Raw genomic sequence first — 25973 nt, 5'->3', positions numbered from 1 at the left:
CTATGGAAATAATTTATTTCTTGATTTATTCATTAAATACTTTGTCTAAACTTTTTTTTAATATTTTGAAATCAGAAATCTGCCTACCAGTGACATTAATGCAAGAACTGTCTTCTATTATAGCATGCTAACTTTCCAGGAAGAGAAAGCCTGCCATTTCTATTACCCATTGATGATATCACTGACTGGTAGGCAGGTTTCGGAACTTCAGTCCTCCTCTGAGACCGAGCAAATAGACAGAAACGGTGAGAATTAGTGAACACAAATTATATGAAGACCGGTTGAAAATGGGTAATGTCCTATAATAAGTAAAGGGGGAATGTACACACATGATTTATTTAAGCACATGCCTAAGCAAAAATAATTAAAGTTTCGCCCGTGTCTAGGGCTTCATGATCAGGGCCCTATTCCACGAAAGGTGAATTAGAGCTAACGCCTGGCTTTAACCTTAATTTAGGGATGAATTGGTTCCATGAAAGCTGAATTATCTTGAAGATTACCGTAGCCAGTTCACCCTGGCTAAGTTTAGCCATGACTCGATTCCACGAAAGAGAATTGAAGCAAACCTAGTTTAGTTACCATGGCAATTTAACTGTGAAGTTAGCCTGGTCAGGAGCAGGCTAACAGCCAAGCTTACTTAATCCAGTGCCTTGTTCTTCAAGTTTTTCCACAGTTAATTCAAAACATGTGTTTGTATATGGACTCATTTTAATGACCCTGCATTCAAATAAAATGAAATAAATACAATAAGATATAATCAAATTAATTATATTACTGAAATAGTGTGTGACCATGAATCATAATTGTTTCACAATGACTCATGTGATATGTCATTGTCACTCTGTTAACACTATAGTTCATATTGTTGTTAGATGTTTGATAATATATTACAGATTTTTTTTAATATAAAAAATGTCTGACATATATATATATATATATATATATATATATATATATATATATATATATATATACGGGTTTAAAAGAGCCTCTTCACTGAATTTAAGTCGATGAGGAGCATATCGTCAGTGTCCAGCTGGGACCAGCTAACTCCATTTTCAGTTTTTTTTTTTTTCCCATAAATCAATGCTATTGAACCCCCTCTACATCTGTGTAATTTTTTTTTTAATAATAACATATGAAAAGTATTAAAAAGCGCCTCTGACGAAAACTCCTAACTCCATTGGACCCTCAAACTGTCCGTCAAGAACAAACAACTCCCCCCTCCTCTTAGGCTCTCAGAGAAGCTGTGCTCTGTATGAGGCAGACAGGGAGAAGATTTTTCAATGCTTTTGGGAGAACATAAACTGGGAAGAGAAGAGAATGTATGTGCAAGGTTTGATAGATGTCACCCCAGTAAAGAGGAGAAGGGTGTCTTCACAAAGGTCATCTGCTCGTGTTTTCTTTTTAAATGTTAATGGACAGAGAATGAGTGTGTGCAGGAGTTTGTTTCAAACATCTCCAAGAGCTCAAGGAGATCATGCCAAAAGACTTTCACAGCTTTTATGACAATCTAAAGCACTAAGAAACACCCACCACACACACGCAACACACAACACACAACACACAACAGTGTGATAATAAAATGTTGATAGGTATATGATAGGTAAATTCAACTGTGGTTGTTATTGTTAGTGCAGTAGGCTACAGATTTGATAGGCTACAGATTCTATTTTTCATGAATGTATTTTGTATTTATATGCCATTTATTTATTGTTGGTGTGCCATGATTGCTTTTGTTAAATACATGATTGAGTATTGAGGCAGAATTGTTTGTTGCACTCAACTGTAGAAGAACAACAGTGGTAACAGTTAGATCCATGGTTGTTTACAATGCATGTTAAAATAAAAGTTGTTTAAGTACAGAATTCAGCTTGATCTATACTTAGTATATGAGGATGGCGCTCACCATAAATAGCTGATCTCCAAGCTCACAATGCGTTGTGATGTGTTGTGAGCTTTGAGATCCATTGCCAGCTGTTCTTATCAATGATGGACAAAACCTCCTAACTCCACTTGCGCTGGATTTGTGTTTGGACAAAACTCCTAACTCCACTTGAGCTGGATTTGGGTAAAGTGGTGATAATATAATGACACATGCAAGTATCTGATAATATATAAAGTCACAATACCAAGTTTGATGAGGCAGTATTGCTTTGTTTTAAAAATATAAGGTTTTCTTCATTTTCAGAAAAATTGATATTTTGTTTTTCATTTCCTGAACAATTACCATTTTGGATTTAGCTGGTTCCGGCCGGACAGCAGAGATATTTAAAATTATCAATTTCTAGTCAATGGAGAAATTATTTTTTATTTCTTGTCCACCTTTGGAGTTACATCATGATGGCAAGGTAACTACACAACCCAAACCTCTACCAAAGTGGTCTTGCAAATGTGGGGTTATTGCGCATTTGACTTAAGGCCAGGCTTATTTAATTCATCTTTCGTGGAATAGGGCCCAGGTTGCAGACATATGGCTTTGGAACCCTTAAGTAGGTCAGAGTCAGTGGGTGTCATCACTCAATCAACAATAGGTTAAAAAAATTGATTGATTGGAAATTTTATTAGGCAAAAAGAATGTAAAACAACACAGTTACATTTATAATATTTTTGTCCAAAAAAGTCCTTGCAGACTTGTTTCCGTTGTGGTCCTTGGTATTAATTTCATAGACATATATAGTAGCAACCAAACATTAACCAATTGTTCAGAAGTATGGCCCCTTAATTGATGTATTTTGGTAGGGGAACCTCGCATAGATAACTGTAGCCTACCTATTGGTTTATTAACCCATTTAGACCGGGAAAGCATCTGTGTCATTTTTACATTTCTTTGGCTATTCAAAAATAGCAGATATACAAGCTCATAGCGCGGCACCGAGTGCCTGTACTTACATGGCTTTTAAAGAAATGATTTACCACTGCAGCATTGCAATACTGCAGTACCTGGCTGAGAAGTACAAGACCCCTGACTTCTGGTACCCAGCTGACCTGCAGAAGAGGGCCCGTGTCAATGAGTACATGTCCTGGCAGCATATGGTCACCTTATTTTAACTGAAGTGTTTGTTGTTCCCTTCAGATTGTTGTGTTGACATCCGTCACATCTTAAATAAACAGCTGTTAAAAATACGTTTCGTGTATGTGTGTTTGGGGTGTGTTTGATTGAGTGTTTAACCCTCTTTTTGGACAGACTGACTAAAAAGACAAAAAACTGCTGTTTGGACGCCATCTAGTGTCCATCAGCAGACACTACATCTGTCTGAGGATATGGGTGTGAAATGTATTTCAGATTTTAGATCATTTTGACACTAGGTTAGGGGTCTTCAACAGGCCTTTTGTAGTCAAAAGTATTTACATCAGTGTGTTTATGTAGTTTATCAATGTTTAATAATAATAATAACTTGCCTTGTTGACATAATTATTTTAGCCTGCTTTACATTATATTCTTTATGGGAGTTAATAGAAATCATATTGATTTAGAGGGAGGGGAAGCATCATTTCTTAATGCATTTTCAGTAATCGCATCAGCGTCTTTTAGCGACGAGGTCTACCTCTTCTTGGACGTTGTATGGACGTCGTACGGACGTCTTTTTTTAATGGTGTTTTAGCAACGCAGCTGACTTTAATGAGGTCTGACTCGGACGTCGTATGGACGGCGTATGCACGGCGTATGGGCGTAACGTTGTTTGGACGTCTCTTTTTATGTGTTTTTGCAACTAGTGAGGTCCGACTCGGACAGCGTATGCACAGCGTATGCACGGCGTAAGGACGTAACGTTGTATGGACGTCATATGGTTGTGCGTTAAGCATTGGTTCTCAAAGTGGGGTCCGGGGACCCCCAGGGGTCCTTGGGGGGGTTCCAGGGGGTCCCCAGCAAAATGTTATTATTAAATATGCCTCTTTTATTGCTACTTTTAACTTTTTAATGGATCCTATGTAAGTAAAGCCTGATAAAAGTGTCAAACTCCCCAAATTCACCAGAATACTGGAAATTAAATCTATTCTGTTAAAAAAATGCCTGGGGGGGGGGGGTACCCCCAGCGTGGTTGTACCATACTATGACAAAATATGGCATATCATATTTATGCTGTGTGTATATAGACATTATTACTGTGTTGGTGGGGAAATGTCCCTATAGAAATGTAATAATATACACATTTCAAAATGATCAAATTAATTACCTTTCCTGATGCTGCTGTAAACTCTGTGCTGGCCAGAATGATATGATTCGGATTGAACAAAGATTGACTTCATTATTTACATTTTTTTTATTTGTGAAAACTGTTCAGCTACAAGAATCAAGACCACCACTTGGTGTATCTTCCCACAAACTTAGGCCACACAGTTACAGTATGCTCTTTATATATCTTTTTATTTTTTCCTCCCCAAGTCCTTCATTGATAATACTTTGTCACCACAACACGCACGCACTGACTGCTGTCAAGACAGGATCTATTGGAGTCCTGTGTAAGTGCTCTAGTATACTGCATTACACACAGGCACACAACCCCTCTTCAATCACATAGCATACAGTACAGTAGCTGCATCAATCAAATAGCACTATATACATATACGACTCAATACCAACAAGAAACTGTTTTATTCTGCTATTTGAGTTCCCCCTAAAACCAGTGGTTCTCAACCGTTTTTATATTTTTATTTCAAGAGTACACTTTCAGAGTTAGGGTCCATTTGGTGTCCTAACAATCTATCATTTAGCCGACCCCCTGGAACCACCCTCAAGGACCCCTGGGGGTCCCCATACCCCACGTTGAGAACCACTGTTCTAATCAACAAACACATGGTAACCAGGCATTGTTCACGCTCTTACAGACTCAGTCGTTTTCAAACCAATTCTGTTTCTGCTTTTGCACATAATACATTACTTTCTTTCTAAGAAAATAACCAACACAATTTAGAAATATTTTTTGGCAATTTACTCAATGTATTTTATTGTATTTTATCGTATGATTTTTTTCCTGATGAATGGAGCGCAAACAAGACCCAATTTGGCAAAAGCTAGTGTTGTGTCCTGAAAGGCAGACATTCAAGCACTAGTTCAAGGCCATTTATACAGTTGAGCCAATTAACCACTTTAACCCTGGTGTCCATATTTTGGGCTTGTAAATATATGATTTTTTTCTGAATATCTTTCCCAAAAAAGTAAAATGAAAATGCAAAAAACGTTCTGAATTCTTTACTTTTCCCCCCCAAAAGTTCACAATATTTCAAAAATATTGAATCGCAGATCTATAAGCTCTCAGTCTCATCACAACGGGACGCAACCTGAGCTTGTAGATCAGCTATTTTCAAAGTACAAATCAGGGCTTAAGTGGTTAAGAGCTCCAGTTAACTTTAAAGGCAGGCAAAGCAATGTTACTTGGAGCTTTATTCAAGGTGGGTGTTAATATTGCGACTTTAAAAAGCATGAAGGCATAGATTGATTTCATAAGAGATGACAGCATGTGTGACTAGTTTATAATAAAAAAAAAACATTGGCCTGATTCTCTAACTTTTACACAACAAATCATTACAAAGCAGAGAAGTGAAATAGGCCTACGCTCATAAAGCAAGTATACAATGATGTTTAACATCAAATTAAACCAATACAAAGCTATTGCACGGCTACCCCGATAATCAACTTTGCATGAAGCAAATGTTGGATGTGATTATTCACACTCACACACACACACGCACACACACACCCACACACACAAAAAAGCAGGTAATTTACAGCTGAAAAATTGCAAATGTACAGCAAGAATAGGCTACACATCAAAGCAAAATGTGAAGGACTTGAATATCAACTCTAAATAATATGCTGATTCTAGACAATGGACCCACCAGTAGCCTGCCAAAGTTTGAATCAGAACATTAATTTACATTTATTGCCAACACCATGGGAACGTCCTGTCAAATTGCCTGACGACCAATAACTTCAAAACAAAACAACTCTAGTTTCTTGGTTTCAAATCGATTTCCATCAGGAATACATTTTAGTGCACAGAAGTCGCATTTAGCAATAATAGCGCCATCGGTTAAGATCCACTCCGTAAAGATTTGGTCCACAAAAAAAAAGGTCTAACGGTTACCGTCTCTAGTAGATTTAAAGGCCCTATAAAAGGAAGCCACAATTACATGTCCATCAGAAGGGCTTTGTTGACCATCCACATTAAACCCAGGGATTGTCATCCTCATGGATAAGGCAAATAAGTGAAAAAAGGAGTTCAAAGCTCAAACTTTGGCAAGCACTGGTGTGATTCCTGTATTCCACAAAACACTGCATGTAACCCATCAACTTTGTCTTTATCATGCATCAACGCTGCAGAAAAAAAAGCAACAGCACTTTGTTTTAGTCAGTAGTATTAGAACAGAATAATGCCTAATTTATGCTACGTTGTGCGACCGTGTCGCATGCTGAAAAGAGCCGACAATTGTATTGTAGGTCCGCTATTTTCGGCGTGTGACTCCGTCGTTTGAAGAAGTATAGATCAGGCTTAGGCAGTGCAACATTGCACTGATGATATTCTGTCCTCGTGAGAGTAAATACATTAGGATCCAGTGTTCAAGCAAAAAAGAAAACAGAACGTAAAGCTGGTGTACATGATCATTCAATACACACTATTTCATTATTGCACATGCTCGTATGAGAACCCCTGCTGAGGAGTTTGAATACGCGTTTGGCCTGGTTCCATTTGAGCCCTTATGCCCTATCCTTATGCCCAATCTGCTGTAAACTTCCTTGTACCAGTTATTTATTTCAGTTCAGCTTTCAAAACGGATATGCCTAGTTTAGTTAAGATTGTATTCAATTATTTATTTGAAAATGTTTAGTTTTAGTTGAGTTTTGATTAGTTTTATATTTGTTATAAGATGGGGTATTTGTCAGGGGCAAGGTTCAAAAAGGCCAGAAAAAGTATTGTTTAATAAAGATAGTAAAAACTGTTCACACTTTAAACTGACAATGCTAAAACATTAGAAGATAGATTTCATATTCACCCAAAATACTGGGCTTACGTATGAAATAAATTAACAAAGAAGAAAACCGAAAGGCATGCAGGATCTATTATTTTAGTTTGTTTTAGTTAGTTTTGTAAGCAAACAAAAGTGTCAATTATCTTTTTTCTTGTAAAGTCTGGTTATTTTATTTCAGTTAACTTAATTTTTTTTTTCCTTATTTTGTTAGTTTTAGTTAACTATAATCAATGGCCTTGTCAATCGCCAAAAATAGCTGATTTAGAATATCTGTTACTCTTAGTGACAACAAAGTATATAAGACCATACACAGCTTGTCTCTTGTCTTTCCCCTGTCCAATATTCCCTTCCAAGTTTATTGGTGATTACCAATGCAGGATGAGGCTACTGAGTGACTGAAATGGAACCTTGGTTCTGCTATTCAGAACCCTGGACTAATGGCTGACAGACCGTTCACAAGCTTCCTCCACAGATACAAACAGAACTATAGTTCACAATTAGCAGTGTTCGCGTACGTACATTCCTTCACGGTGTCTGGTGATACATTGTGGATGTCATTTGCATTTGCATTGCACTTGCAGAAATATCTTCATGCCACAAGGAAGTAAACTTGCATTTCTGTGGCAGTCAAAGTTGAGGATTTCGTCCTCGGACGAAGCGATTGGAACACACGTCAACGTGTTCTTGTGCACAGGCGTTTATGTACATACATGTGATGTGACTAATAGGATTCCTTTCACGAGCTGTGAGTAAACATGCATCGACACTCAATTCTGTCCAACGGCTCTTAAAAAGAGGCTCGCACGTAGATACAGATCCCAGACCAGCTTCATAATCTCAAATCCTCACCTTCTCTGAATCTAGGGTCGGAAGCTAAAATCTGGTCTGAGATCAGCACGTACGGACCAACTCCAACCAACTCCTGTCTACCAGAGCCAGGACACGCATTACTGAAACCACCAGAGGCACATTGCAAACACCTTCTTCTTCGCTCTCACAACAAGGCAAACTGCAGACTTTATCGCTCGGAGACGCCCAAAGATGTAGTAGTTAGGCGGTCGAAGGGAAAGAAGAGAGTGTGGGGGGAAACATGAAGCCTAATTTATATTCCGTAATACTGCCATCGTGTGATGGATTATAATGAATTGACTGTAAGACAGAAGGCAGAGCTGGATAAGGCTCAAGTTGCAATAATGTTGTCCATATTGCCTATAAATTTGAGCTGGTGTGGCAGAGGAGAGGGGTGGGGAGTGGGGACACTCAAGGCAGGACGTACAGGAGGTAATGGTAGGGGAGGGGTGGAGGGACAGGACAGCTGGATAGGACAGGACATGACAGATAAGGCTGGAGGTGGAGGGAAGGTCTTGGCTGTTTTCGGTGCAGAGGTCAGAGTTCAGAGGTGGCACCGTTTTGGGGCTGGATCTCCTTTAACAAGTCAGTGTCTCCAACAGGCATTGGCTGCCGCGCTTCCGAGCCGCGAGACGCTGTTTGGGCGTAGCCATGGCAATGTCGGCTGAGTCGCCAGGTTTCAGGAGACTCCAATCAGTAGGCCGTTCCCGGGCAACACCTCGTGGGTCTTCAGCTGAGGGAGGGGAAACAGGCAGAGAAGTAGTTTAGAGAGAAAGCAGACATCATCAGACATTTTGACAGTGGATAATAATGATGATGTTACAGCCATCGGCAGGTGCAGGTGGAATCCCAAATAACAACAATGCAACAATGTTAGTTATATAGAGCCCGACCGATGCCAGATTTGTGGGTCCGATGCGGATCCCAATTTTGGAGCGATATTTTGTCAAAAAGTGCAACATTTTCGAATCAATTTGAAAAACTTGAACTGATTTGATTAAAGTTTCTATTAGAGAATATTTATCTAGCTGTATTTATCTTATAAGCAAACCATTTATTTGATTTGTCCAATTGACAAAACATGACAAGAAATAAGGTTGAAAGTAGTTAAACCAGGACACATCGGCTGCATAATTGCCGATACCGATGTTGTCAAAAAAGTCAATCAATGGCTGATATCGGCCAGACCGATATATCGGTTGGGCTCTAGTTAGTTATTAGTTAAGTTTTACATTGTTACGGAGGGAAATAAAATAGCTTGCGAGATGGAAAGCAGAGGATGAATGATCAACAGCAGGTTAGAAATGCAAGGAAAGTCCCCCCAAAAAGAAGGTCCTTCATTTTTCCAAGGAGACTAAATTAAAATGACCATGTGTTCAATTGTCTACAAAATAAAACATCTAAGAGCTACTGACTTGCTGTGAGTTACTGCTGTCTCAATAGTCTCTCAAAAGCTATTGTGCAAAGCTGTTTCTCTATCTATCCCCTCCCACACACACACATACTGTGCTCACACTTGCACACACAACAAAACACCTGCTTTCTGCTCATCTCTATTGGGTGTGAGATAGGTGTAAATGTTTATGACACATCACCCGATGCCACGACTCTCTTTCAGTGTTGCCATGTCTGCTTATCATAAGCGACTTTGGGCTTGTATTTCTGTAAAGTCGCTTTTAAATATTGATAGTTGCGGGTAGCATTTTTTGGGCCGGTTTCTAAAGTGTAGTTGCTTATTTGGGCTTGCTTCCTACTGTTGTTTAAACCAGTGGTTCTCAAAAATGTTCATGTCAATTAATCAAATTAATATATATTTCTCCGTGGACCCCCATCTGAAGATATTTTGGGTCAGGGTCCCCCATACAAGATTTGTGTTGTTAAAATGTTTAAAAAAAAGTAACACATTGTCTTTCAAGATTCTTTTGCAAATAACAGGTCTATAAGCTCACGTGAGCTTGTAGATCTGCCATTTTCAAATAGCCAATGTATATACACGAAGGTTTAAAGTGCTCTTGTAGCCTAGTCGCTTCTTTTGGGGCTTGTTTTCATAGACCTGGTTGCTTCTTTCTCTCGCTGGCAACACTGCCCTCTTTCCAGTGATAACCATGACAGCATGCCCAAAGAATGTCAACTATGGAATACTTTGACATTTCAGTCCTCGCCAAGGGGGGTCTTCTCTCCACACTACAGTAGCTCACTCTAAACTGTAAATAGTCTCATATTTTACACCCCAGCATTTAGCAGGAGACAGCTGGTAACCCTGGTGGCTCAGTAGGCTGGGCCTTGGCGTCAAGGGGTCCCGAGTTATTTCGTGGAATTCTTTTTTTGAAACCCTTCAGGGTGACTATAGTATGAACACATTCTTATTTAAAGCAACAACCTATGGGGTGAGGGTAAGTCTCTCTGTCGAATGTCTGCACCCAGCTCTCTCTCCACTGCATACTTGAAGGGCAACGTTGCACATTTTGAACCTAAATCCCATTGTTCAGACATTGCACACATTATAACAGTGTGTGGAATGTACACTATTATATTGTCGCTGTCGAACCTTGTCTCATACATCATACATTTATTTTTATTTATTTTTTCTTCAAAATGAATATGTATTTTATACTTTCTTTGTATGACAGTGTCACGAAAAAGTAGCTAAAATAGCCGATCTACAAGCTCAAATTGCGTCACAATGCGTTAGGGGCACAATTTGTATTTAATTTATTTAACCTAGAATGACATGCCAGGTTGAAAGTGGTTAAGTCTGTCTGTGGGTTTTAAAATGATAAAAAAAATATATAAAAGCCCAATCTTCAAAGGTAAGCGAACACATCAATACAACAATGTTGGTGAATGTTCTGACAGAATGTTAAAGCAGTGATGTCACAACATGACAAGAGGCAGGCACATCCACATAGCAGTAGAAGTTGCCCCTGACTGGGTTAGTGTTAAGGTCATCTCTCAACACATGGGGTTAAGGTTAGGGTTACTTCTGTGCAGAAACTGTGAAACGGATCGATCTGGGACAACTTCTACAATTCTTCCAAAGGCGCGCCATGTCAAACCTTTATCAGCATAAGCACAGGAAGGGGAGGAGCTTAAAGAGGAAAGTCTCTGCTCATTCTTCTGGAGGTACTCAGAGAAAGGAAAAGAGGAGAAAAGACGAAAGACAAATGCAGGATGAGGAAAACACGTGAGAGAGACGTGAGGGGCCATTTATGCCCTTATAATACCAAGGACAATGATTGGGAAACAACACATCATCTATTACAAACAACGCACACATTAAACAGTAAAATCCCCAGCGTTCATTTCAATCTGAGAGTCTACAAATTACATTTGGAGGATTACAAATGAATACACTGAGGATATTTTACTGTGTTTACAAACAGATAAAAAGGAATATTTTAATATCAGTGTCTTACTTCCAAGTTTGTCCTGGCTTTCTTCAGCACATCACGAGTCCTTGACACTGCAGAGAAAGATAAGTGTGAACACACTGAAAGATAACTTCAAGAGCATGTCTTGTGTTCATGTAATAAAAACCTATGGAGGTTATTATATATATTATACATTTAAAATATGGAGCTGTCTGTGTGTTCAAGAAAAATAGTATTTGCAGTATTAAAGTGTTATTTCTCACACACAGAACACTTACACTGGCTGACTATGAAGTGCTCCATGCTCTCCTTGGTGCGGCTGGTGCTCCTCAGGCGCTGGATGGTTCCATGCAGAACCTCCTCCTGCTCTGACATACGCAGTCTGAGGGACAAGATCTCCTCCTGCATGCTATGCTCCTACACACGCGCACACACACACACACACACACACACACACACACACACACACACACACACACACACACACACACACACACACACACACACACACACACACACACACACACACACACACACACACACACACACACACACACACACACACCATCAATAATCAATGTGTTCATTATTTCCTGAGTAATGTCCATAACAACTATAACAATATAAAGGGTACAAAGGCTAGAACAAAAAGGCCAAAGCCTCTGGTACAGCGTGTCTATGGGTTTATGAATCCATGAACAAAGAATTCTCAATACACACAACCTAGCTTTTAACTAGTTCTTAACGTGTTTTAGTTTTTCTCTCTTTTACATTTTCCTTTCTTTTTATTACCGTAATTTCCGGACTATAAGCCGCTACCTTTTTCCCATGCTTTGAACCCTGCGGCCTATACAACGGTGCGGCTAATCTATGGATTTTTACAGCTAACGGCCACTAGGTGACTTTCTAAATTTATGGATTTTGCACCTGCGGCTTATAGTCCAGTGCGGCTTGTTTATGTACACATTTATTTTTTCCCTAAATTTGGCTGGTGCGGCTTATATTCAGTTGCGCCTTATAGTCCAGAAATTACGGTAATTATTTTTGCAAAGCACATTGATTTGCACCTAAAACCCAAAATGTTCTATATATAAATAAAGTTTGAATTATTATTGATTGAAGTAATGCATTGTATTACTTGTTGTATGTTACGTATGTGATGCATTATACCTGAAACATACAAATACAACCAGTGTTGCCATGTCCGCTTATTACAATATAAGCGACTTTGGGCTTGTTTTTCTGTAAAGTAGCTTGTAAATATTGATAGTTGCGTGTTGCGTTTTTTTGGGCTTGATTCTAAAGTGTAGTTGCTTATTTGGGCTTGTTTCCTAATGTTGTTTAAACCAGTGGTTCTTAAACATTTCCATGTCAAGGACCCCCAAATTCATATTTATTTGTCCACCGAACCCTCCATCTAAACACATGTTGTGCCAGGGACCCCCATACCAGTTTTGTGTTTCATTTTTTCAAACATTTCTTTGGAAAATAGTAGATCTATGTAAGCTCACAACGCGTCACATCGCGACACATTGTGAGCTTGTAGATCGGCTATTTTCAAATGGCCAAAGTATATTTTTTAAGTGCTCATTTGTATGCTAACACAACGTTCCTTTTGTTCTCCTGTGTGTCAGATTCAGTCTAAGTGAGGATTGTTTTCTGGCGATGAACCTGATAGATGGATCGTGGCTGTCATTGTGTATACCCCTACCTTCACCAGGTTGTGGGTGGGCCGGTCACTGCTGGGCAGAGCAGCCCTCCAGAACATCTTCAACAGGGACACAGCCTCCTCTAAGATCTGCCTCAGAGTCTTGGTGTTGGACAGAAGACTCTTCACACAGCCATAGTCCAGGACCTGTATACACACAGAGAGCACTGTTACATAATAGTACTTTATTAGAGCAAACAACACATTTCACTTTTCACAAAAATACTAAATGGGCCAAATATAATGGGGAAAAACTAAGGTTTCTAGTTAATTTCTGTGAATAAAAATATATTTTCAAATACATATTTTTTGTAATTATTATTACTATTTTATTATACTGTGTGGCATGAAAATAGACCATATTATTTTTTTGTAAGAAACAAAACATTTGAACATTGTTGTCTATCGTAATGATAGTGAAAAGTTTCTCAAAATTTTCAAAAACATGGACGGCAGGTAGAGAGTGGTTCCGGTTGTTTTGAAGATGTCTTGCTGATTGGTCCTCTCACCAGGTCACTGATCTGCTCCTGGTTGGCCTCCAACAGTGATTGGCTGAGGCAGCCCTGCAGCGTCGTCTCCATTCGCTGGACAAGACTCCGCCCCTCCAGGACCTGCTGCTGCAGGGCACTGAAGTCATCCACGTGGCCGATGGTGTGGCGGCCATTGCGGTTGGCGAAGGATCCGTCAGGGGCCTCCCCCTCCAGTTCAGAATGGGGGTCCAGAGAGTCTGATGTGGGGGGTGGAGAGAGGCAGGACTTTATTTGAGTCTTAAGCTTAATTTATGGCACGACAGTGGCGCTTGCCGGCAAGATCACATCTTTTCAGTAAGCGACACCGACGTACTATGGGGTAAAAATCAGGGTTTAGACCCAAAAGCTAGCAGTGCCACGATTTCGGTACTTGTTCTGTTTTCTGACATTAGTCCTCTAGTCTAGACCACATGATGTGATTCCACAGAAATAATAGCTTTTCAACAATTAAATGTAATGTTTTTGGAAGAAGAAGAATAGTGACATATAACAGCAATACCCAATGATCATTATGTAGTAGGATATAGGCCTGTGGCACTCCAACCTTTACCACATGAACCCAGAAATTGTAAACCACGTCATAAAGCAGCACTATGATGTACAGCAGTGGTTCCCAAACTTTTTAGCTGGAGACCAAAAAGAGAAATTGTATGTCTTCCCGGGACCCAAACTAGTGAAAATAGACGAATTTATTTTCACTCTAATTAATGGATTCATTATTTATTTTGTTTTTGTAGAATTCTTTTGAAAAAAATAAAAACATTTGAATTTGTGCATTTTTTGGATAAACTTTTGATGCAATATGTAATTAACTAATTTCCTGCCAGAATTATTTCAGATTTTTTGCAGTAGACTGCCAGAGATTTTTCAATGAAAAAACAAAAGTACTCAGGAGCCGAGATACAGAATTTTTAAGTTTTAAGTTAACAAGGAAGTGGATGGGAGTCTAAATCTTCGAAAAATCATATCTCCTTGGTCTTTGGGTCAAAAAAAAAAACCAAGTGATGGATTCAATAGATCTGTGTTTTTGGCAGCCAATGTGTTTTAAAAACAAAATGTAGGAAAAAAATAAATAAAGGGGTATTTACTCGCGACCCATACAAATTTGTCCGCGACCCACATAATATGGTCCCGACCCACTGTTTGGGAAACAGTGTTGTACAGCACGAGTTAAGGGTTCAACAGTTAAGGCTCATGCAGTGATGTGGTAGGTTAGGTTAATGTCACACCATTGGCAGTGCAGTGGCTGTCCTCCAGGTCTGAATAGGGAGCGTACGGTGATCCACAGTTAAACAGACCAATGTCCCTGACCGGTGGCGATGGAGCCGGGTCTGTGGAGCAACACACACACATACACACACCAGGCTATAGGTCACACAGCAGCACAACAACACCAAGCACTAAATAGTAGCTCAGGTTAGTAGTAGCTCACACTGTAAGGACACCAAGCAAACCGCTGTACACAAATATCTGCATGCTGCATGTGGATAGTGTGCAGAATTTGTGGTATTTTATACAGGTAGTATGTGTGATTTATTTTTATTTTTAAATCTCTACCTCTATCTCGGTCTTTAAAGCTACAATCCGAGACTTATGTTTATGATTAAATCATTGTACTACTGCTATTACTTTACTCAACTATACCAATCCGTATAGCCGCTATGTATTAACTTACTCTGCTAAGCAGAGTAAGTTCAACATAACTAGTACACTGCACCACCTCACACTAAGTTCAAACTTAGCCTAGTTATAGCTTAAATAGCTTTAATTCTTTTTTTGTTGAAAATCGTGAAAATGTGTGCAAATCTTTAAATATATATTTATACATTTAAAAAAAAAACATTTGTAACATATTTTTGTTCCAGGAACCCCCAGAAGCAAAGATTTGAGTTATATATATATTCAAAGATTTGACACACATTTTCACGATTTTTCAAAAATAGCAGATCCACAAGCTCATAGCGCGGCACTCGGTGCCGCGCTATGAGCTTGTATATCTGCTATTTTTGAATAGCCAAATAAATCTAAAATGACAGAAATGCGTCCCCGGATTGAATGGGTTAAGCTATAACTAGGCTAAGTGTGAACTTAGTGTGAGGTGGTGCAACTGACAGGTCTCCCTACTCTTACACTGAGGCAGTGTCGGGTAGGACACCTGAGCAAGACACTGAACCCCTAACTGAATGCAATGCATATTTGTACACTGGTCCCACCGTCCTGCTCTATGTGTACTGTCTGTGCTCTGTACGTATTTGTCCCTGGAATAGTATCCCAAAATAACAGGACGCTGGTGTCTATAGGGAGGACTGTCTCTCACCGTGGAGCAGCTGGCGCCTGTAGAAGTGGTCTCTCTGAGGACTGGCTGTCAGTGCGGAGAGCGAGGGCGTCCGGGGCGAGCCCCCGCCCAGTTTCTGCTCTAGCTGCTTGTGGAGCTCCAGTTGTTTCAGGGCGCTGTTCTCCTGCACGCTGCTCTGGAGCTGTGCCCGCAGACTCCTCACCTCGCCCAGCAGCTCCCCTAGCTCCACCGGCAGCAACGGCAGCTCACACAGGTAGCCTGACGAGAAACCATTCTGTCACCCACTGACGCCTAGAGCCAACTGCCGCCGATCGAGCTCTCGAGCTCTGTAGTGTGTGTGTGTGTGTGTGTGCGTGTGCGTGTGCGTGTGCGTGTGCGTGTGCATGCGCGTGCGTGTGCGTGTGTGTGTGTGTGTGTGCAGTAGCTCTGAGGCAGGATGCAACTTCATGACACAGTTTGCAATGCTTCCATTTGTTGAATACAGTGCTCGAATAGGAATTGAGATCGTACACCTGTGCTTGATTGATTGATTGATTGCTCGATTGACTCCTTATTGGCCCAAAATGTGACCAATAGATACAAATGTAAAATAACTAAGAAAAATCTGCGTACCAAACACATATAAACATCTTTCCATATCTAACTCTAACCTATACAAACCATATAAACTCTGGTGTCATTGAATAGTTTACACCCGTGCAAAGCACATGCACCGTCATTGTAATGTGTCTGTCTGTCTGTCTGTCTGTCTGTGTACATTTATGTCTGTATCTACTGTCACTTAATGCAAATGTGTCCAGCAGAGGGTGCTGAAAATGCCAAAAACCTCGGTCTGAATTCAGACACGAACCAAGTGAATCTATGCACACTTCTAGTAGCGTTTTTGAGGGCCCGCAGTGACCACCCCGCGTCGGGGCCCACTGTCGGCTCGTTGCGCCACTGCCCGTTACAGATGTGATTTCATTAACCACAGTAGATGAGTGTTAGGAGGGGGAGGAGACTGACCTTTGTCGGCCTTGGTTCCGGCACACACGCGGTCGTAGACGTGCAGTTCGCTCTGCAGGGAGTGGATCAGATCCCTGCTCTCACACAGCTGCTGCTGGAGAAGAGACGCCTCGTGTTGGAGCCTGGAGACGCATGAGGACAAAACACTGAAACAACCAAACACTGCAAAGCCTCCACAAAATAAAAGGTTGAGCAAGACAACTGCATTTTTAACTTACATACACAGTAAAATCCTCAGTGTTTATTGATCCTTTTGTTCCTTATTTCTCAGAGTCACATCTATCTCTGAGACAGGGATGTTAACAATTAATCGACTATCGACTGATTGCTAAGAATTTACTTAATTCAATTAATCAATTAAACAATTAATTAAACATGCCTCGGTTCTCCTTTCCCGGCATTCATTATTATCACAAACAAAGGCTACATATTATCTAAGCAGCTCAAAATGTTATTATTATCCACAAATGGTTCAACCTCTACTGCTCTCCACTGTGTTGTCATGGAATATGCTGTAGGTTAACACTTTACCTGCCAATCACGAATATAACCGTTGATGAAAAATACACCCGTTTACTGCCATCCTGGCCCATCCACGAGTATAACCGTTTTCTTTTTTTTTTTTCAATTTATCCACACAGAACCAGAGATATCACGATCCAAAGATTTCTAGCTCCATTCACTCCTTGGTTAACTTATTACTTTAAAATCCTGTATCTCGGCTCCTGTGTAAAAAAAAATTAAACACTGGCACTGGGGGAAGTAAAATAAAAAAAACCCTCTGGCAGGGAATGTGTTAATATCTTGAAGTTGACAATGATTGAGGTAGCATTAGTTTACAAGGGCAATTGTGTTATTTAGTTCATTTAAGCACCTGTATTTTCAGGACAAAAATGTTTCAGCATTGTCTGTCTCAGGTGCTACTGTGTAGTTTGTAATAGTAATAGTATTTTCTCAGGAAAATCACCCTTATCAATTCATCGATGATCGATTGATGAGATGGATCAACTATCGACTAATGATTTAATCGATAATTTGCATCCCTTGGATTTTACTGTGTACTAGAATTGGCGCACGTGCGCGCGCACACACGCACACACACAGACAGACAGACAGACACACACACACACACACACCTGTTGCCCTTCTCCTGGCCGGCTTGCCGTTCCTGTCTCAGGGTGTGGATCTGCCCTCCTTGCTCCTGGCTGTGCGTCTGCAGTCGTCTCAGCTCCTCCTTCCACTGCTCCGCCTCCAGCTCCGCCTGCTTCAGGCGGGCGCGCCCCGCCAGCACCGCCTCCCTCAGCTGCGCCACCTCCTCGCACGTGTCTGAGGAGAGAGAGGAGGTCACCATGAGGAGAGCGGGGATGGTTATACTTCTCTGTGATGGTTCTGAGTAAGATTGTTTTTTAAAAGGAGCATTTCACCCATTTTCAACCTCACTAATGCTCATTATATGATGGTACCATTTCTGTGTCTCAGAGGTGGGCCGTGGACAGTTCAGAAACCTGCCGCGCGAGTGGATGGAAATGGTGCCATCTTATGATGAGCATCAGGGAGGACCAATCATAAAGCTAAAGTTGAAAATGGGTTCCTTTAATTCTTTCCTTTTTTTTTAAACATGAGTTATCATGAATGTTGTTTGACAGTGCACGAGGCTTGGCTGTGACTGACTGACTGACTGACTGACTGACTGAGTGATCACATATTGTAAGTCAAGGACAGGTTCATTTCAGTCCAAATGGCTGTTTACCGCAGTACCTGAGTTGGCCTGCAGGCGGGACTGTAGAGCCAAGTTCTCCTCCTTCATGACCCTGATCTCATTGGACAGCTGAGTGACCGTGTCCAGTCCCTGGATGTAGATGTTAGTGGGCGCTCCTGAGATAGAGAAACAATTCAAACAGTACTCAGTGGAAATTATCGTGTTTGATATTACAACTCTGTATGAGAAAAGGAAAGTGTGTGTGTGTGTGTGTGTGTGTGTGTGTGTGTGTGTGTGTGTGTGTGTGTGTGTGTGTGTGTGTGTGTGTGTGTGTGTGTGTGTGTGTGTGTGTGTGTGTGTGTGTGTGTGTGCCAGTACACAAGCTAGCACACAGTAAAATCATCAGTGTTAACTTATCCATTTGTAACTCTGAGTTTGTATACTCTCAGAGTTAGATATGAAATAAGGTAGAAAATGGATGAACGAACACTGAGGATTTCATCTGTGCATAAGACTATTACGGGTCCATGTGTTTACAATTGTACACCCTCAGAGTTAGACGTGACTTTGGGAAATAAGCAACAACAGGATAAGTGTGTGACCTACCTCCATCCCGCCCGGTGACGGCCAGTCTCTCCTCCAGTTGCTGTCGCAGTCTCTCATTGGTCCTGATGGACTCCTCCAGGCGCTGCCGCAGACACCTCACCTCCCTGAGGTGTTCCTCTATCAGATCTATGCCTGGAGAGACATGTGACCAGAGTTGCCAGATCTGCTTATTATAATTTCCCCGCAAGATTTTATTTGAAAATAGCCGACCTACAAGCTCACAACGCGTCGCATCGCGACGCGTCGTGAGCTTGTAGATCTGCTATTTTCAAATAGCTGATGTATATGTTAAAGTGCTCATGTGGCCCATAGTCGCTTCTTTTGGGCTGGTTTTCCTAGACCTGGTTGCTTGTTTCTCTCAAAGAATCTGGCAACACTGCATGTGACCGCCTGTTCAGCTTATTTTGACCACGCATTTTATGAACATGCTTTATACTCCGAAGAAACTGAGAAAAGGACGGCTATGGCGTTCCATACTTGGTGCTCTCTGGCTCAAAATGGGGGAAACAACATCCAAACTCAAACTTTAATGTCAGGCTAGTTCATAATAGGACAAGTTCTAAAATGGTATTTGTGTATGGTGCTGTTTGGATGTTTTATATTCATCTCCACGTTTTCTCCCTCCATTCTCCTTACCTCAGTTTTAAAATCTGGATATTACAGAACATAACATTGCAATTCTGTATCTCTCTCCATGCCCTTATGCCACTAAGCAAAACTATTCTAAATAATATGTACGTAGATGCTATATGAATGCAATTCTTAGTAAGCTGGAACAGATTGAAACTGAGCCTTGCATTGGTGAATTTAACATTTCCGATCTGCTGCTTCAGAATGAGAATGACGTTACTTTGCCAAGATGTGTTTAAAGCCAGAGGCACCAAATGGGTTCCGTTTAAGAATATTTTATTTCTAACATTGGCAAAGGTCCACAAAGCCTGATGCTTACTGTACATTATACAGAAAATAGCCGATCTACACGCTCACAACGCATCGCTTTGTGAGCTTGCTATCTTCGGCATGTGACACCGTCATACACCGAAGTATAAATCAGGCTAAAGATGGCAGTGGTATTGCAGAGCACAGAGACAGACATACCTCCATGGCTGTTTACTGATATTTGCCCCGTCGATCCCATGTACCCACGGACCGGCTGAGCCCCGTTCTCCATGTCCCAGAGTGCACCGCCGCCTGTCACCAGACCCGAGTCGGACTTCAGCGACTGCCCGCATTCGGGCACGACGCCCAGCTGGTACGGCTGGAAGGCATGATGGGATAGCTGGCCGTAGGGGGAGAGGTCGTGCTGGTGGTGGCCGCCGAGCGAGATGGCAGACATAGCCTTGCGGGACGCCACGAAGCCTGAAACCACAAACAAACAGATGTTAGTTAAAATAAACAGATGTTAGTAGTTAGGAGATATGACAGAACACGCTCGTGGAAACGTTTGAATTTACAATCTATACTACACCCCTCTTTCACTGTCAAGCTCATGAGTCACGTCCTTTTTTCATTTGTTTTAATTTCAGTCTAGTGTTTTTTGCTAGTTTTAGTTTTTTAGTTTTTGAAAAAGCTTGGTTCTAGTTTTTTCATAGTTTTAGTGATATTTGTTTACATGGGGTATTTGTTAGGGGCGAGATATAAAAAGGTCAGAAGAAGTATTGTGTAATAAAAACACAATTCACAGTTAAAAGTATTTGAAGATATATTTCATAATCACCCAAAATACTGGGCTTATGAAATAAAAACACAAAAACAAACTCCTGATAATGTTTTTCTAGTTTGCATAATTGTTAGTTTTAGTCAACTGTAATAACCTTGGCTTGGTGTTAAATCACAACTCAGAAACCCCAGCACACCCTGTGCATGTACACACTACAGTAAATGACTCTGGGGGCGTAAGAAATTAACCCATAAGTACTTTGTGTGTACAAGTTGTCCCCGGGCCCCTCACCCCTATGCTGCTGATTCATCTGTCTATGCAGCGAATCCAACTCCTGGCCGATAGCCGCTACAGACAGGGCCCTGGGCGGGGGCTCCCAGGTGACATGCGGGCCCCAGGGGTCAGGCCCCAACGGGCCGGGAAGGGAGCAGGAGACGGGACCAGAGAGGCGGGCTGCATGGAGGAGGAGGGTGAGAGGATGGAAAAGGATGAGGAAGGTCATGGAAAGGAATTTGAACCGATGAACTGTGATTGCGCATCGCGATAGTTCAGGCAGGCACGGCGGTCAAGCGGTTCCCCACGCTCAATCTTTCTTCATTCTCATTCGCTAAACAAGCTAACACACACGCCCCCAATCTTAACGGTTCATTAGGTGGTCTTTTTAAGCAGAACACTGTTCACTCTTCATACTGCATGCACAGCATTTTGGTCACAGCACCCACTTCTGTAGCCTGCCAGTGTGGCTAGGGATGGGACGATAAGAAAATTTCATGTCAGGATTATTGTGACCAAAATAATAGCGATTTACGATATTGTCGCGATAATCAAAGTATGATTAAAATTCTTAAAATGCCACTTTTGTTAACCACCTGAACCGCATAGTCTGGGTTGGAACATTTGCCAAAAATAGCAGATCTACAAGATGCATTGTGAGCTTGTAGATCGTCTATTTTTGGCAAAGAGATTTAGAGAGTGAAAAAAGACTGTATCAAGTACGTTATTTACAGGTGCGTTTTACCAATTCTAGAGGAAGTGGTACCAGATATGCAGCTCGGCAAAGGTGCATTTCACGATAAATTAATCTCTGCGATAGGATTATTGTGAGCGTTTTTTATCACGATAAACGATAATAGCGAGTATCGTCCCATCCCTACTTGTGGCATCTAGGTCTTCTCTATGTTAAATGTATGATTCTGTGGATTGTATGATGTTATATCTGTGTATCTTTTCTTATGCGTTCAATGCTATGTTATTGCAATATCATAGGCTCTTCCTTCAGGGGGTTATTGATCTCAGAGTCTGTGACATGCATGACAACAGCTTATTTGAAGTCGAGTGCCTTATTTACTTCACAACAATCTGTAGACAATGTGTTCTCAACCTTGCTGCTTATTTCTTGTTTGTGACAACATGGTTGTATCATGGCTCACTATCCTGTCTGTCTACCAGTGGTGGAAAAAGTACTCAAATGTTTTACTTGAGTAAAAATATCGATACTGCAATGTAGAAATACTCTGTTACATGTAAAAGGCCTGTGTTCAAAATGTTACTTGAGTAAAAGTACAAAAGTATTGGCATCAAAATGTACTTAAAGTACCAAAAGTTTGAGTACTAAAATGTTTGAAAATAGTAGATCTACAAGCTCACAGCGCGTCGTGATGCGACGCGTTGTGAGCTTGTAGATCGGCAGTAATGAAGTTATTCAAAGCAGACTGCACGAAGCAGGCTGTGTGCATGCACATCCATTGTTACTGTTTTTTATCGGTGTGGTCATGCGTTTATTAATCGTTTGGAAGATCTCCACACAGTGGCAAACCCTAAACTGTAGACATCTGTGTGTCCCGTTACCTCTGAGAGTCTGATTGGTCAAACCCACAGGATTGGAGGAGAGCATATTGGGACAGCTGGTGGAGGACTTGAGTCCACGGAGTGGTGGAGGAGGAGGGATAGAGCGATAGACTGGAAGGAGAGGATGAAGAGGGGAAACGGAAGATGAAAGGGATGGAAACGGTCACTCCGCAAGGAGAGGAGCGAGGAGGAGCTTAAACAGGATTTCTGCAGGTTTAGCCCAAGATAGATTTAAGAGTGTTTGATGACTTTTTTAATGCCGCTCAGGATTAAATGTAAGCACTGCAACCCTAGCACCCATATTCTGGGGGGGACATTTGCTGACATTTTTGTTTGTGTAGATCGACTATTTCCAGGGAAGGGATTTAGTGCAGCAATTATAAATTCACAAAAATAACATAGCTGTCGTTCAAGGATTCGAAGTAAGTACATAGGGTTTAAAGGAGTAGTTCACCCAAAATAAATGCTTATTTTCTATCAATTACACACCCCATGAAGAATTGAATTCATGGAGATTTTTTAGTTTTTGTCGCATTCCTAAACCAATAATTTGATGACCGGCGGTCTCTCCAATAGGACACTCAAACAGTCTACAAAAAAAATTGTAAATTAGCATCTTTCCACCGGTAATCAAATTATTGGCTTAGGAATGCGACAAAAACAAAGAAATCTCCATGAAATCAATGCTTCATGGCGTGTGTAATTGATAGAAAATAAGTATTCTTTTGGGTGAACTACTCGTTTAAGTAGTAGTTATCAATAACAAAAAATGCACAAACACAACGTGAGCAAAATAAATAAATTAAGGCCTTATCTTTACATACGTCAATTTAAGATTTTAAGCATCTGCAGAAATCCTGTTACATGAGGAAGCGAACAGATGAACGAAGCAGTCTTCTTCACAATACCTTCTTGTTCTGACCCGTGGCCCGGCTCGGCGTATTCGCTGGCCGCGTCCAGATCGGAGCAGAGGTCCAGGTCCTCGTGGGTGCGGCACTCGTCGGACACCATGGAGGTCCTGTCCGATTGGTCGGTGGTCTCGGAGAGGGCGTGGCAACTGGAGGGGGTCTCCGGACGCTGTTGCAGCTTGGTGTGGAGGGATTCAATGATCTTATCCTTCTGCTGGAGCTCCTTGCTCAGCCTGCATCCCAACACACACACACACACACAGGAAATTATTAATTATGACCCATAAATTGGATTTGTGTTTAGCTCTAAGCTCTGTTTTTCTTGCGGAAAATACTGAATGCCTCCCTTTTTCCAGATTGCTGGCTGCCCCCTTTGTTAACCCATTAAGACCTGAGGCCGATTCTACAAAATGTCTTCTAAATCCTAACTGTTTTTTTAAAAAAACTTATGTTACTATGTCAGTGGTTCTCAATCTTTTTCACGTCAAGGACCCCAAAATGTATATGTATTTGGCCGCGGACCCCCATCTCAAAATATTTTGTTCCAGGGATCCCCCAGAAGCCAAGATTTGATTGTTTGCTTTAAAAAATATATATTCTAAGATTTGCACAAATTTTCACGATTTCTCAAAAATAGCAGATCTACAAGCTCGCTATGAGCTTGTAGATCTGCTATTTTTGAATAGCCAAAGTGTAAAATAATGCTTCATAGGTCAAATCAAAAAATGACACTTGCTTCTCCCGGACTTAAAGGGTTAATGCCCCTTTTTAATGGCTATGTGAATGACCCCTTTTCTCAAAGGTGAGAACTTCTGAGACAGAATTCAATAGTTCATCTATGACTAATGGCTTAACAAGCTTTCTTCTTTGCGCTTTGAGCTGCCGAAACACGAAACCCCCCGGTCTCTCTCTCCAACAGGTTTATAAAAACACCAGTCTGCCTAGTGATAGAGAAAGACCACAGAGAGGCCCGGTACACACGACTGTTCTTAGAAAACATGGCCTTCCACACAGCGGGGCTATGTCCTAAGCCCCTCGGACCTCCTGTCAAGCCCAGAAATGAAGCGTGACTCCTGAAATGCACCGGGACCTGACCTGCTTTTGAGTCACGTCTGGCTGAAGTAGAGTGAAAATAGATGCAGGCTAGACTAGATTCTGTGCAGGTTTCTGGCTCAATTTGTTTTCGGAAACTCCTGTAAATCTTTAAAATAATAGAATATCCGCTAATATTCCCTGTACACAAAGTGGTCAAACATTCAGGAGACTCCTATTCATCAAAGGGTCTTAATGCAGGACCGTCCTGCAGTCACTGAGCCTGTTAAAGACACATAAGAGGCCTCTGCTCAACTAAGACAATAATACACACACGACAAACACTCATCATCAAGAGGCCAACCCACCGTAGAGCGAGCAGCTCGTGGCCCGTCTTATCATCGTGGACCTCAGCACGATCTCCTGCGTAGGACAGACGAGAGACAGGTTCAACGAGCGGAAAACGAAGACAATTATAACGATACTGATGTGAGCATCCAGTCACACTGATGAATAACCTTAACCTGTAAACATGTTGAACGCGAGCGATGCGTTGAACATGACGGCTAGTAAATTTGGATGGATTTCACTGGAAGTCAGTGTTTCTACCATTCATCAAATCACTCGACGATATCGTTCACCACTGTTGCTGTATGGTGTGAACTCCGCCATTCACTTGAGTTAGAATAGTTTTTTTTAAGCTACATATCTTATCATTATATCTATCGCTCTTGGTGTGGACACAGCCCTTTAAGCTGGCTAGTTGAGATTCAAAGGGAAAAAGTGTTTCCTTACGTCCGCTGATCTTGGTGCCCACTCTCTGTGCCAGGGCCGTGCTCTGTGCCAGCTGCTCCCTGAAGCTCTGTCCCATGTAGTAGTCGATGTCGTTGGCACGCAGCAGCTCCTCAAAGGCCTGTCACACGAGGAGGAGTCGAGTGGGTTATAAAGACGCCAACCACAAAAACACCTGCAACACTGCAAGCCTATTCTTTACGCGTTCTTTCCCCAGCATGAGATCACTTAGACCAGTGGTTCTAAAAGTGGATTTCAGGGACTCTCAGGGTTCCTTTAGGGGCGTCTACATCGACCCTTACAGGTCTGTAACTCTGACAGTATACAAATGGAACCAAACGGACCCGTTGGGCCGTTAGGGTCCGTTTGGTTCCCCCCCTTAACTGTCAGAGTTAAGGGGGGGTCCTTGAAATGTAGAAGTTTGAGAACCACTGATTTAGACTATTCATTTGAAATACTATGAGATATGAATGTAATTGAAATGTAAACACTGCATATAAATGCGTAAACGATGAGTTTTGAGTAAGATGTGTGAATATGTAGGCTGTGAATTGATAAATAGCTGATCAAAGTTACAAAAAGTAAACCGTGAGATATATATGTACTTCCATCATGCAAAGGTGTCACGTGGCAAAAATAGCCAATCGTCGCAATGCGATGCATTGTGAGCTTGTAGATCAGCTGTTCATCACACAGA

The 25973-nt window shown here is 41.3% G+C and overlaps 1 protein-coding gene across 3 annotated transcripts in view; it reads right to left on the bottom strand.

Annotated features, from left to right (window-relative positions):
* Positions 1-7116: 7116 nt before the first annotated feature.
* LOC308092936 (myomegalin-like) overlaps positions 7117-25973 on the bottom strand; it is a 71197-nt gene continuing 52340 nt past the window's right edge. The window contains exons 29-46 of one of the 3 annotated variants that reach the window (XM_080439092.1): positions 25280-25397; positions 24853-24907; positions 23453-23685; positions 22545-22655; positions 20988-21149; positions 20135-20395; positions 19037-19168; positions 18490-18606; positions 17868-18057; positions 16732-16853; positions 15748-15984; positions 14660-14761; positions 13410-13627; positions 12904-13047; positions 11471-11609; positions 11238-11284; positions 10878-10938; positions 7117-8554 (exon numbers count right to left, since the gene is read on the bottom strand). In XM_080439092.1, the coding sequence (XP_080295218.1) occupies positions 8400-8554; positions 10878-10938; positions 11238-11284; positions 11471-11609; positions 12904-13047; positions 13410-13627; positions 14660-14761; positions 15748-15984; positions 16732-16853; positions 17868-18057; positions 18490-18606; positions 19037-19168; positions 20135-20395; positions 20988-21149; positions 22545-22655; positions 23453-23685; positions 24853-24907; positions 25280-25397 (2604 nt within the window). In that variant the 3' untranslated portion in view covers positions 7117-8399. The remainder of the gene's footprint in view (positions 8555-10877; positions 10939-11237; positions 11285-11470; positions 11610-12903; positions 13048-13409; positions 13628-14659; positions 14762-15747; positions 15985-16731; positions 16854-17867; positions 18058-18489; positions 18607-19036; positions 19169-20134; positions 20396-20987; positions 21150-22544; positions 22656-23452; positions 23686-24852; positions 24908-25279; positions 25398-25973) is intronic. The other 2 variants (XM_080439093.1, XM_080439094.1) reach the window with 2 other exon arrangements.

The sequence above is a fragment of the Gymnoscopelus braueri genome (genome assembly GCF_963280865.1).
Source record: "Gymnoscopelus braueri genome assembly, chromosome: 10".
In the NCBI taxonomy this organism is placed as follows: Eukaryota; Metazoa; Chordata; class Actinopteri; order Myctophiformes; family Myctophidae; genus Gymnoscopelus; species Gymnoscopelus braueri.
Note: the sequence above shows the minus strand (reverse complement) of the source record. Positions and strands in the feature narration are given on the sequence as shown.